General features: G+C 41.5%; 1 protein-coding gene across 1 annotated transcript in view; it reads right to left on the bottom strand.

Moving 5' to 3' along the window:
• The window catches only part of LOC139402714 (UPF0524 protein C3orf70 homolog A-like), a 35,050-nt gene extending 20,622 nt beyond the window's left edge, over window positions 1-14,428 (bottom strand). Inside the window, exon 1 of the mRNA XM_071146611.1 lies at window positions 13,828-14,428. Coding sequence (XP_071002712.1) covers window positions 13,828-14,002 — 175 coding nt within the window. The 5' untranslated portion in view covers window positions 14,003-14,428. The remainder of the gene's footprint in view (window positions 1-13,827) is intronic.
• Between the last annotated feature and the right edge of the window lie 345 nt (window positions 14,429-14,773).

Here is a 14,773-nt window from a genome sequence, read left to right as displayed (position 1 = left end):
GAATGAGAGATGACATACATTATTGGCTCTGGCAGCGACATTAAACAGATAAGTCCCAGTAATATGCAGATCTGGTGACATGACTAACACCACTAGCTGGGACTGATTGTCCCTTTTCTATCTAACACCACTGTCTGTGACTGATTGTCCCTTTCTAGCTAACACCACTAGCTGTGACTGATTGTCCCTTTCTAACACCACTAGCTGTGACAGATAGAAAGGGGACAATCAGTTACAGCTAGTGGTGTCAGATAGAAAGGGGACAATCAGTTACAGCTAGTGGTGTCAGATAGAAAGGGGACAATCAGTCACAGCTAGTGGTGTTAGATAGAAAGGGGACAATCAAACACCACTAGCTGTGACTGATTGTCCCCTTTCTATCTGACACCACTAGCTGTAACTGATTGTCTCTTTCTATCTAACACCACTAGCTGGGACTGATTGTCCCTTTCTAACACCACTAGCTGGGACTGATTGTCCTGTTCCATCTAACACCACTAGCTGGGACTGATTGTCCCTTTAACACCACTAGCTGTGACTGATTGTCTCTTTCTATCTAACACCACTAGCTGGGACTGATTGTCCCTTTCTAACACCACTAGCTGGGACTGATTGTCTCTTTCTATCTAACACCACTAGCTGGGACTGATTGTCTCTTTCTATCTAACACCACTAGCTGTGACTGATTGTCTCTTTCTATCTAACACCACTAGCTGTGACTGATTGTCTCTTTCTATCTAACACCACTAGCTGGGACTGATTGTCTCTTTCTATCTAACACCACTAGCTGTGACTGATTGTCCCTTTCTAACACCACTAGCTGTGACAGATTGTCTCTTTCTATCTAACACCACTAGCTGGGACTGATTGTCCTGTTCCATCTAACACCACTAGCTGGGACTGATTGTCCCTTTCTAACACCACTAGCTGTGACTGATTGTCTCTTTCTATCTAACACCACTAGCTGGGACTGATTGTCCCTTTCTAACACCACTAGCTGGGACTGATTGTCCTTCACCAATGGTCCCTTTCCATCTCAGCAACAGTCATGAACATTTCACAACATATTAAGTTGTGGAGGAAACACCTCTGGAGCGCATGTAGAGACAGAACGTATTGTATGTCATATTGTAGAGTACAAACAGTATAAGAATACTTACGATACTGTCAGAATTGTCGCATCATACAGGTTTCATAAAACTACAGTTGTGTAGCGACTGTTTTCAGGATGAAAAACATTTCAGCTACTAATGTAAAATGAGGCCACTGGTTTTGAAGAGGGGTAGAAAACCTGTTTTCAGAATGAAACATGTCAGCCACTCTGATGTAAAATGAGGCCACTGGTTTTGAAGAGGGGTAGAAAACCTGTTTTCAGAATGAAACATTTCAGCCACTCTGATGTAAAATGAGGCCACTGGTTTTTTTGCATTTTTAATAAAAAATTCACAAAAACCACGAGTGCCAAATCCATTCCTATTTTCAGCCCTATTTTCACTTCCTGTCCCTCTGAGTAATCACAGAGGAGAACGTGCATAGTACCACTCCAACCCAGCCTCCAGGGACTAATAAGGAAACAGACATACACTGCATGAATATATTTCTATTTGATCATACAGTTGTAGTTCTCAGGGTGTATCTCTCAGGTTATAGTTCTCAGGGTGTATCTCTCAGGTTATAGCTCTCAGGGTGTATCTCTCAGGTTATAGTTCTCAGGGTGTATCTCTCAGGTTATAGCTCTCAGGGTGTATCTCTCAGGTTATAGTTCTCAGGGTGTATCTCTCAGGTTATAGCTCTCAGGGTGTATCTCTCAGGTTATAGTTCTCAGGGTGTATCTCTCAGGTTATAGCTCTCAGGGTGTATCTCTCAGGTTATAGCTCTCAGGGTGTAGCTCTCAGGTTATAGTTCTCAGGGTGTATCTCTCAGGTTATAGCTCTCAGGGTGTATCTCTCAGGTTATAGTTCTCAGGGTGTATCTCTCAGGTTATAGTTCTCAGGGTGTATCTCTCAGGGTGTATCTCTCAGGTTATAGTTCTCAGGGTGTATCTCTCAGGGTGTATCTCTCAGGTTATAGTTCTCAGGGTGTATCTCTCAGGTTATAGTTCTCAGGTTATAGTTCTCAGGGTGTATCTCTCAGGTTATAGTTCTCAGGGTGTATCTCTCAGGTTATAGTTCTCAGGGTGTATCTCTCAGGTTATAGTTCTCAGGGTGTATCTCTCAGGTTATAGTTCTCAGGGTGTATCTCTCAGGTTATAGTTCTCAGGGTGTATCTCTCAGGTTATAGTTCTCAGGGTGTATCTCTCAGGTTATAGCTCTCAGGGTGTATCTCTCAGGTTATAGTTCTCAGGGTGTATCTCTCAGGTTATAGCTCTCAGGTGGTAGCTCTCAGGTTATAGCTCTCAGGTTATAGTTCTCAGGGTGTATCTCTCAGGTTATAGTTCTTAGGGTGTAGCTCTCAGGTTATAGTTCTTAGGGTGTAGCTCTCAGGTTATAGTTCTTAGGTTATAGTTCTTAGGGTGTAGCTCTCAGGTTATAGCTCTCAGGTTATAGTTCTTAGGGTGTAGCTCTCAGGTTATAGTTCTCAGGGTGTATCTCTCAGGTTATAGTTCTCAGGGTGTATCTCTCAGGTTGTAGCTCTCAGGTTATAGTTCTCAGGGTGTATCTCTCAGGTTGTAGCTCTCAGGTTATAGTTCTCAGGGTGTATCTCTCAGGTTATAGTTCTCAGGGTGTATCTCTCAGGTTGTAGCTCTCAGGTTATAGTTCTCAGGGTGTATCTCTCAGGTTGTAGCTCTCAGGTTATAGTTCTCAGGGTGTAGCTCTCAGGCTACAGTTCTCAGGTTGTAGCTCTCAGGTTATAGTTCTCAGGGTGTAGCTCTCAGGTTATAGCTCTCAGGGTGTATCTCTCAGGTTATAGCTCTCAGGTTATAGTTCTCAGGGTGTATCTCTCAGGTTATAGTTCTCAGGGTGTATCTCTCAGGTTATAGTTCTCAGGGTGTATCTCTCAGGTTATAGTTCTCAGGGTGTATCTCTCAGGTTATAGTTCTCAGGGTGTATCTCTCAGGGTATAGTTCTCAGGGTGTATCTCTCAGGTTATAGCTCTCAGGGTGTATCTCTCAGGTTATAGTTCTCAGGGTGTATCTCTCAGGTTATAGCTCTCAGGTGGTAGCTCTCAGGTTATAGCTCTCAGGTTATAGTTCTCAGGGTGTATCTCTCAGGTTATAGTTCTTAGGGTGTAGCTCTCAGGTTATAGTTCTTAGGGTGTAGCTCTCAGGTTATAGTTCTTAGGTTATAGTTCTTAGGGTGTAGCTCTCAGGTTATAGCTCTCAGGTTATAGTTCTGAGGGTGTAGCTCTCAGGTTATAGTTCTCAGGGTGTATCTCTCAGGTTATAGTTCTCAGGGTGTATCTCTCAGGTTGTAGCTCTCAGGTTATAGTTCTCAGGGTGTATCTCTCAGGTTGTAGCTCTCAGGTTATAGTTCTCAGGGTGTATCTCTCAGGTTATAGTTCTCAGGGTGTATCTCTCAGGTTGTAGCTCTCAGGTTATAGTTCTCAGGGTGTATCTCTCAGGTTGTAGCTCTCAGGTTATAGTTCTCAGGGTGTAGCTCTCAGGTTATAGCTCTCAGGGTGTATCTCTCAGGTTATAGCTCTCAGGTTATAGTTCTCAGGGTGTAGCTCTCAGGTTATAGTTCTCAGGTTGTCGCTCTCAGGTTATAGTTCTTAGGGTGTAGCTCTCAGGTTATAGTTCTCAGGGTGTATCTCTCAGGTTATAGTTCTCAGGTTGTCGCTCTCAGGTTATAGTTCTTAGGGTGTAGCTCTCAGGTTATAGTTCTCAGGTTATAGCTCTCAGGTTATAGTTCTCAGGGTGTATCTCTCAGGTTATAGTTCTCAGGGTGTATCTCTCAGGTTGTAGCTCTCAGGTTATAGTTCTCAGGGTGTAGCTCTCAGGTTACAGTTCTCAGGTTGTAGCTCTCAGGTTATAGTTCTCAGGGTGTATCTCTCAGGTTATAGTTCTCAGGGTGTATCTCTCAGGTTGTAGCTCTCAGGTTATAGTTCTCAGGGTGTAGCTCTCAGGCTACAGTTCTCAGGTTGTAGCTCTCAGGTTATAGTTCTCAGGGTGTAGCTCTCGGGGTGTAGCTCTCGGGGTGAGTTTCAGGTTGAAACTCTCAGGTTGGGTTCAAGCCCACCTCTGAAGTGGTGTCAACCATTTCCCCCATCCCTAGCGAACACAGCTGATTAAACTAACTGCATTCTTAACTGAAGATCATGATTAGGTGATTATTGGAGTCAGGTGTGTTAGCTGGGGCAAAAGTGTGACACCAATCAGGCCCTGGAGGACTGGAGTTGCCCATCCCTGTCCTAGGTTCTCTGGGTAATTTCCTTGGTAATCCCTTGGTTTTGGGTCAGTGTGGACAGAGCAGTCTCTCTGTCTGTTCAATAATTCATACTTCCTACACTAGCAGTCAGGTAGCTCCTCTCAAGACAGAGCATCTAGAACGGCTGTTAAAACAGTGTCTACCAGGACTAGACTACATACAGTATCTACCAGGACTAGACTACAGTATCTATCAGGACTAGACTACATACAGTATCTACCAGGACTAGACTACATACAGTATCTACCAGGACTAGACTACATACAGTACAGTATCTACCAGGACTAGACTATATACAGTACAGTATTTACCAGGACTAGACTACATGCAGTATCTACCAGGACTAGACTACATACAGTATCTACCAGGACTAGACTACATACAGTATCTACCAGGACTAGACTACATACAGTATCTACCAGGACTAGACTACATACAGTATCTACCAGGACTAGACTACATACAGTATCTACCAGGACTAGACTACATACAGTATCTACCAGGACTAGACTACATACAGTATCTACCAGGACTAGACTACATACAGTATCTACCAGGACTAGACTACATGCAGTATCTACCAGGACTAGACTACATACAGTATCTACCAGGACTAGACTACATACAGTATCTACCAGGACTAGACTATATACAGTATCTACCAGGACTAGACTACAGTACAGTATCTACCAGGACTAGACTACATACCGTATCTACCAGGACTAGACTACATACAGTATCTACCAGGACTAGACTACATACCGTATCTACCAGGACTAGACTACATACAGTATCTACCAGGACTAGACTACATACAGTATCTACCAGGACTAGACTACATACAGTATCTACCAGGACTAGACTACAGTACAGTATCTACCAGGACTAGACTACAGTACAGTATCTACCAGGACTAGACTACATACAGTATCTACCAGGACTAGACTACAGTACAGTATCTACCAGGACTAGACTACATACAGTATCTACCAGGACTAGACTACAGTATCTACCAGGACCAGACTACAATACAGATATATATATACATATATATAGAGGATGACAGTTACATGTAGAGTAAAGGATGACAGGTACATGTAGAGTAGAGGATGACAGGTACATGTAGAGTAGAGGATGACAGCTACATGTAGAGGATGACAGCTACATGTAGAGTAGAGGATGACAAGTACATGTAGAGTAGAGGATGGCAAGTACATGTAGAGGATGACAGGTACATTTAGAGTAGAGGATGACAGGTACATGTAGAGTAGAGGATGACAGGTACATGTAGAGGATGACAGGTACATGTAGAGTAGAGGATGACAGGTACATGTAGAGTAGAGGATGACAGGTACATGTAGAGTAGAGGATGACAGGTACATGTAGAGTAGAGGATGACAGGTACATGTAGAGTAAAGGATGACAGGTACATGTAGAGTAGAGGATGACAAGTACATGTAGAGGATGACAGGTACATGTAGAGGATGACAGGTACATGTAGAGGATGACAGCCACATGTAGAGGATGACAGGTACATGCAGAGGATGACAGCTACATGTAGAGGATGACAGGTACATGTAGAGGATGACAGCCACATGTAGAGGATGACAGGTACATGTAGAGGATGACAGGTACATGTAGAGGATGACAGGTACATGTAGAGGATGACAGCCACATGTAGAGGATGACAGGTACATGCAGAGGATGACAGCTACATGTAGAGGATGACAGGTACATGTAGAGGATGACAGCCACATGTAGAAGATGACAGGTACATGTAGAGGATGACAGCCACATGTAGAGGATGATAGGTACATGTAGAGGATGACAGGTACCCCCACTCCACACACATTATTATTATTCGACCCTGCTGGTCATTTATGAACATTTGAACATCTTGGCCATGTTCTGTTATAATCTCCACCCAGCACAGCCAGAAGAGGACTGGCCACCCCTCATAGCCTGGTTCCTCTCTAGGTTTCTTCCTAGGTTTTGGCCATTCTAGGGAGTTTTTCCTAGCCACCGTGCTTCTACACCTGCATTGCTTGCTGTTTGGGGTTTTAGGCTGGGTTTCTGTACAGCACTTTGAGATATCAGCTGATGTACGAAGGGCTATATAAATACATTTGATTTGATTTGATTTGACATACACTCCCCTCCACTTTTGACCAGAGTCATTTGGGATGACGACATACAGAGACTGTGGTTTTAAGCCTGTAGATGCAAGCAGGAAGTAGTACATTTCCTGCTCCCCCAGAGGACATCATGTCTCTTCCTGTTTATTATCACATTACTTCTCAGACTGTTAATTCATAATTTATTATTCATGACCTCTATTAACTATAACCCTGTCTAATTTACACTTCCTGTTTATTATTCATGACCTACATTAACTATAACCCCTGTCTAATTTACACATCCTGTTTATTATTCATGACCTATATTAACTATAACCCCTGTCTAATGTACACTTCCTGTTTATTATTCACTATTATTTATTCATGACCTATATTAACTATAACCCCTGTCTAATTTACACTTCCTGTTTATTATTCACTATTTATTATTAATGACCTATATTAACTATAACCCCTGTCTAATTTACACTTCCTGTTTATTATTCATGACCTATATTAACTATAACCCCTGTCTAATTTACACTTCCTGTTTATTATTCATGACCTATATTAACTATAACCCCTGTCTAATTTACACTTCCTGTTTATTATTCATGACCTATATTAACTATAACCCGTCTAATTTACACTTCCTGTTTATTATTCACTATTATTTATTCATGACCTATATTAACTATAACCCCTGTCTAATTTACACTTCCTGTTTATTATTCATGACCTATATTAACTATAACCCCTGTCTAATTTACACTTCCTGTTTATTATTCATGACCTATATTAACTATAACCCCTGTCTAATTTACACTTCCTGTTTATTATTCATGACCTATATTAACTATAACCCCTGTCTAATGTACACTTCCTGTTTATTATTCATGACCTATATTAACTATAACCCCTGTCTAATGTACACTTCCTGTTTATTATTCATGACCTATATTAACTATAACCCCTGTCTAATGTACACTTCCTGTTTATTATTCATGACCTATATTAACTATAACCCCTGTCTAATGTACACTTCCTGTTTATTATTCACTATTATTTATTCATGACCTATATTAACTATAACCCCTGTCTAATGTACACTTCCTGTTTATTATTAAGGACCTATATTAACTATAACCCCTGTCTAATGTACACTTCCTGTTTATTATTCACTATTATTTATTCATGACCTATATTAACTATAACCCCTGTCTAATGTACACTTCCTGTTTATTATTCACTATTATTTATTCATGACCTATATTAACTATAACCCCTGTCTAATGTACACTTCCTGTTTATTATTAAGGACCTATATTAACTATAACCCCTGTCTAATGTACACTTCCTGTTTATTATTCACTATTATTTATTCATGACCTATATTAACTATAACCCCTGTCTAATGTACACTTCCTGTTTATTATTCACTATTATTTATTCATGACCTATATTAACTATAACCCCTGTCTAATGTACACTTCCTGTTTATTATTAAGGACCTATATTAACTATAACCCCTGTCTAATGTACACTTCCTGTTTATTATTCATGACCTATATTAACTATAACCCCTGTCTAATGTACACTTCCTGTTTATTATTAAGGACCTATATTAACTATAACCCCTGTCTAATGTACACTTCCTGTTTATTATTCATGACCTATATTAACTATAACCCCTGTCTAATGTACACTTCCTGTTTATTATTCATGACCTATATTAACTATAACCCCTGTCTAATGTACACTTCCTGTTTATTATTCACTATTATTTATTCATGACCTATATTAACTATAACCCCTGTCTAATGTACACTTCCTGTTTATTATTAAGGACCTATATTAACTATAACCCCTGTCTAATGTACACTTCCTGTTTATTATTCATGACCTATATTAACTATAACCCCTGTCTAATGTACACTTCCTGTTTATTATTCATGACCTATATTAACTATAACCCCTGTCTAATGTACACTTCCTGTTTATTATTCACTATTATTTATTCATGACCTATATTAACTATAACCCCTGTCTAATGTACACTTCCTGTTTATTATTCATGACCTATATTAACTATAACCCCTGTCTAATGTACACTTCCTGTTTATTATTAAGGACCTATATTAACTATAACCCCTGTCTAATGTACACTTCCTGTTTATTATTCATGACCTATATTAACTATAACCCCTGTCTAATGTACACTTCCTGTTTATTATTCACTATTATTTATTCATGACCTATATTAACTATAACCCCTGTCTAATGTACACTTCCTGTTTATTATTAAGGACCTATATTAACTATAACCCCTGTCTAATGTACACTTCCTGTTTATTATTCATGACCTATATTAACTATAACCCCTGTCTAATGTACACTTCCTGTTTATTATTAATGACCTATATTAACTATAACCCCTGTCTAATGTACACTTCATACTCTTCATATAATATTATGCATAACAACGGCGGCATCGGTGGGAGAACTATAGACACTTCATATAATATACACAGTGGAGGTGATGGAAACATGGCTGTAACAGCCTCAGCAATGTTTGTTTCCATAGGAGGAGGAGGAGGAGGAGAGAGAGAGAGCTGTTGCCATACCTCCATCCCCCCAGAGGGATACCTCTGTTAATGCTGCCAGCAGGGTCTGAATCATCTAGGATGGGAGGAGAGGGAGGTTGGGTGTGGGGGGATCACAAATGGCAACGGGCCAGATGGTTTGATAAGGTTTGACGGACCAGAGAGGTCAAGTGGCAGCTGAACTATAACCTCTGAGAGTGACCCCTCTCTGCCTGTTCTCTCAGTGATCAGTCAGCCCAGAGTCAGTCAGCCCAGAGTCAGTCAGCCCAGAGTCAGTCAGCCCAGAGACCGTCAGCCCAGAGACGGTCAGCCCAGAGACGGTCAGCCCACAGACGGTCAGCCCACAGACGGTCAGCCCACAGACGGTCAGCCCAGAGACGGTCAGCACACAGACAGTCAGCCCAGAGACAGCTGTGTGTTGGTGTTCTGTGTATAACATTAGTGTGTTCAGGCTATAGAATACAGTCTGACTATGATATACTTTTTGAAATGCCATCCTCTGTCACTTCAGCTTGACACAATAACAATGTTGTTTTGGGGTCCGGCCCGGAGACACAGGACTGCTTGACTTTACCCATCACAATAACAATGTTGTTTTGGGGTCCGGCCCGGAGACACAGGACTGCTTGACTTTACCCATCACAATAACAATGCAGCAAACGGAGAATGGAGGAGCATTACAGAGGATGTAGGCTGACAGACACGCAGCTACCAGTTACTGAACAGTACTGTGAAGACAAGAGTCGGGACAGATGACTGTGTTACTGATACAGAAAAGGAAACTGACTGACAACACATTTCACAGGCGTTTCTAGGGTCTCACTTCTCCAAAACGTACAAACATATGGACAAAGACGCAACGGCACACACACACACGTCAAACCCTTGGTCCCTGGTTAACCACAGGGCTTTATGATCCCTGGTTCACTACAGGGCTTTATGATCCCTGGTTCACTACAGGGCTTTATGATCCCTGGTTCACTACAGGGCTTTATGATCCCTGGTTCACTACAGGGCTTTATGGTCCCTGGTTCACTACAGGGCTTTATGGACCCTGGTTAAACACTCCCTCTTCCTCCCTTCCCTTTTCCTCCCCTCTCCCTCCCTCTCTCCCTCCCTCTCTCCCTGATGATTAGGTTTAGTGGGGATGTCGGGCACACAAACACACACACTCTCTATATATCCCTCAGCATTGGCTTGGTCTTCTATCACCTGTTTTCACCACGTGTAACCTGGTCAGACAGTGAGGAAGTGAGCCTGCCCTCTACTGGTGGCTGAGTGTAACTTGGTGTTGTGGTGTTGTATTACATTATTAACAATGTAAGGATACCTTCATCATAACCCAGCTGTTGTAGTGCAGAGAAACCAGATATTACCTTCATCAATGTCTGTTGTAGTGCAGAGAAACCAGATAATACCTTCATCAATGTCTGTTGTAGTACAGAGAAACCAGATAATACCTTCATCACAACCCAGCTGTTGTAGTGCAGAGAAACCAGATAATACCTTCATCACAACCCAGCTGTTGTAGTGCAGAGAAACCAGATAATACCTTCATCACAACCCAGCTGTTGTAGTGCAGAGAAACCAGATAATACCTTCATCACAACCCAGCTGTTGTAGTGCAGAGAAACCAGATAATACCTTCATCAATGTCTGTTGTGGTGCAGAGAAACCAGATAATACCTTCATCAATGTCTGTTGTGGTGCAGAGAAACAAGATAATACCTTCATCAATGTCTGTTGTAGTGCAGAGAAACCAGATAATACCTTCATCAACGTCTGTTGTAGTACAGAGAAACAAGATAATACCTTCATCAATGTCTGTTGTAGTGCAGAGAAACCAGATAATACCTTCATCAATGTCTGTTGTAGTACAGAGAAACAAGATAATACCTTCATCAATGTCTGTTGTAGTGCAGAGAAACCAGATAATACCTTCATCAATGTCTGTTGTAGTGCAGAGAAACAAGATAATACCTTCATCAATGTCTGTTGTAGTGCAGAGAAACCAGATAATACCTTCATCACAACCCAGCTGTTGTAGTGCAGAGAAACCAGATAATACCTTCATCAATGTCTGTTGTAGTGCAGAGAAACCAGATAATACCTTCATCAATGTCTGTTGTAGTGCAGAGAAACAAGATAATACCTTCATCAATGTCTGTTGTAGTGTAGAGAAACCAGATAATACCTTCATCAATGTCTGTTGTAGTGCAGAGAAACCAGATAATACCTTCATCAATGTCTGTTGTAGTGCAGAGAAACCAGATAATACCTTCATCACAACCCAGCTGTTGTAGTGCAGAGAAACCAGATAATACCTTCATCAATGTCTGTTGTAGTGCAGAGAAACAAGATAATACCTTCATCAATGTCTGTTGTAGTGTAGAGAAACCAGATAATACCTTCATCAATGTCTGTTGTAGTGTAGAGAAACCAGATAATACCTTCATCAATGTCTGTTGTAGTGCAGAGAAACCAGATAATACCTTCATCAATGTCTGTTGTAGTGCAGAGAAACCAGATAATACCTTCATCAATGTCTGTTGTAGTACAGAGAAACCAGATAATACCTTCATCACAACCCAGCTGTTGTAGTGCAGAGAAACCAGATAATACCTTCATCACAACCCAGCTGTTGTAGTGCAGAGAAACCAGATAATACCTTCATCACAACCCAGCTGTTGTAGTGCAGAGAAACCAGATAATACCTTCATCACAACCCAGCTGTTGTAGTGCAGAGAAACCAGATAATACCTTCATCAATGTCTGTTGTGGTGCAGAGAAACCAGATAATACCTTCATCAATGTCTGTTGTGGTGCAGAGAAACAAGATAATACCTTCATCAATGTCTGTTGTAGTGCAGAGAAACCAGATAATACCTTCATCAACGTCTGTTGTAGTACAGAGAAACAAGATAATACCTTCATCAATGTCTGTTGTAGTGCAGAGAAACCAGATAATACCTTCATCAATGTCTGTTGTAGTACAGAGAAACAAGATAATACCTTCATCAATGTCTGTTGTAGTGCAGAGAAACCAGATAATACCTTCATCAATGTCTGTTGTAGTGCAGAGAAACAAGATAATACCTTCATCAATGTCTGTTGTAGTGCAGAGAAACCAGATAATACCTTCATCACAACCCAGCTGTTGTAGTGCAGAGAAACCAGATAATACCTTCATCAATGTCTGTTGTAGTGCAGAGAAACCAGATAATACCTTCATCAATGTCTGTTGTAGTGCAGAGAAACAAGATAATACCTTCATCAATGTCTGTTGTAGTGTAGAGATACCAGATAATACCTTCATCAATGTCTGTTGTAGTGCAGAGAAACCAGATAATACCTTCATCACAACCCAGCTGTTGTAGTGCAGAGAAACCAGATAATACCTTCATCACAACCCAGCTGTTGTAGTGCAGAGAAACCAGATAATACCTTCATCACAACCCAGCTGTTGTAGTGCAGAGAAACCAGATAATACCTTCATCAATGTCTGTTGTAGTGCAGAGAAACCAGATAATACCTTCATCAATGTCTGTTGTAGTGCAGAGAAACCAGATAATACCTTCATCAATGTCTGTTGTAGTGCAGAGAAACAAGATAATACCTTCATCAATGTCTGTTGTAGTACAGAGAAACCAGATAATACCTTCATCAATGTCTGTTGTAGTGCAGAGAAACCAGATAATACCTTCATCAATGTCTGTTGTAGTGCAGAGAAACAAGCTTGTTGCCTAAAAACATATGTTGGTGTAAGGAGAGCCAACTGTAGTTTATAACCTCAAGGTCCAGACAATGATCCTCAATACTCTAGTCTGGCAGTCCTGTCTGAATTCTTGGAGACTTGGTCATGAGATTCCTATAGATTGTAAGACAGTGTAGTCTATTTAGTCATCTCAGTAGCCAACTGCTGAGGCTGAGCTGCAAGACAGACATGGTCTGTTGATGAATAAGAGGTTGAATGAATTCACTGTCTTTAACATCATTCATTCTCTCTCTATCAGCAGCTTCCAGCTGTGAGGGTGACAGTCCATGAATGGTACACTGGTGGAGGTTCATCATACTGTGTGTGTGTGTGTGTGTGTGTCTGTCTGTCTGTCTGTCTGTCTGCACCACTGAGCCAACATTGAATAACTAGTAACAATATTCTAGCCTGCTACTGGTTTTATCAGCTGAATTTAGGCTCTGTGTTTAGATATGTAGTCTATCACATCAGAATGTCTGTGTTGACTTGTCCCATCCAGCTAAGAGGATGTATGTCTGGTTTCCAACAAGCCAACAAAAACGGAAGAGGGCTATTCTGCCCTACCAAGCAAAAAGGCAGTAATTGCTCATTTGGTTGAAAATGAGTTAGTCATTTTTGCTAGAATTAAAGACATGCATGATCATGTGGACAAGTATCCTGTCTCTATTATAATTGTGTTCAGGATAAAATAGGGGTCATGTTAGCAGTAACTGTATAAAGTTACTATGAAACCAACGTAAATAAAAGCCATTTTTCTCAGTTCCAAGCTATGAGCAGTTACTGCCTTTTTGCTTGGTAGGGCAGTAGAATTGTCTGAAGTCAAACAATAGGCTGCTATTCTTGTAAACATTCGCATATAACAGGCTATTTATAGACATTCATTGAATTTCTCCTTCCAACCAGGGAGTGAGCGGAGAGCACAGCTAAGCACATGGAGAACCCAGAGAATGGTGAGACATCGACGGTCTTTAAGCAAGGCTACTTACAGTGACACCATCCCAAGTGGCAACACCAGTGGAGCTTGAAGCACTTCCCGTGGCTGTGTGTTGCGCAGATGGACAGTCCGTCGCACGGGAGAAAGTCCGGTCTCCCCGCGCAGCTCCGGGCCAACGCCTGTGCCTCGTCCAACTTCTCGCTCTTCCGTCCGCCCGACGCGGCCATCGCGCAGCGCACACCCCAGGATCAAACGCACGCCATGTAACCCATCGGAGAACGCAGTTTTAGCCCACCAGCCAAAAATGGTCTGGAATTTCGGTTTTGGTCTCAAAACCTCAGCAAACGACAAATGTCTAACCAGGGAGGAAACTCCAAAGCGTGACGCAAACGAGTTAAATGTGGCACCGTTGTAGCCACCCCCCCAAGCAGCACAGAGAGAATCAAAATGCGATGAAAGTTCCAGTTCCAAGAATACGATTGACAGCTTGTTTTACGTAAACATCTGGATCTCCAGCCGCTGGAATGATTTTCTGTAAACGTCGACGAGGTTATCTCAGCCAGAGAGATTTCCGTGGCGTATCCCGTGTCAGGCTTTCATTTGATATAGCCAGCCTTCTATCAGCCTGACAAGAGACTCCCCTGTCTGTTGATGAAGCCCTCGCCGTTTCCTTCCTCTTAGGCTATCCCCTCCTCCTCCTCCTCTCTTTCTCTCTCTCTCTCTCTCTCTCTCTCCCCCCCCCCCCCCCCCCCCCCCCCCCAGTTCGGTTCAGCCATAAAGGAAGTCCGATATTTGGTCTATTGTCCTCATTTCTGGCTTTAATAGCCTTTCCTCCGAAATCATAACTGATTCAGATGAAAGTAATCATGTAAACAAAGCCTATAATTTGAATCATTAGCAACCTTTTTCAAGATAAATAAACAATAAACGGTAACGGATCCTTCATTTTTTTATTTTTTTATTTTATTAATTTAAACTTTATTTAACTAGGCCAATCA

The sequence above is a fragment of the Oncorhynchus clarkii genome, unplaced genomic scaffold (genome assembly GCF_045791955.1).
Source record: "Oncorhynchus clarkii lewisi isolate Uvic-CL-2024 unplaced genomic scaffold, UVic_Ocla_1.0 unplaced_contig_9311_pilon_pilon, whole genome shotgun sequence".
Taxonomy (NCBI): domain Eukaryota; kingdom Metazoa; phylum Chordata; class Actinopteri; order Salmoniformes; family Salmonidae; genus Oncorhynchus; species Oncorhynchus clarkii.
Note: the sequence above shows the minus strand (reverse complement) of the source record. Positions and strands in the feature narration are given on the sequence as shown.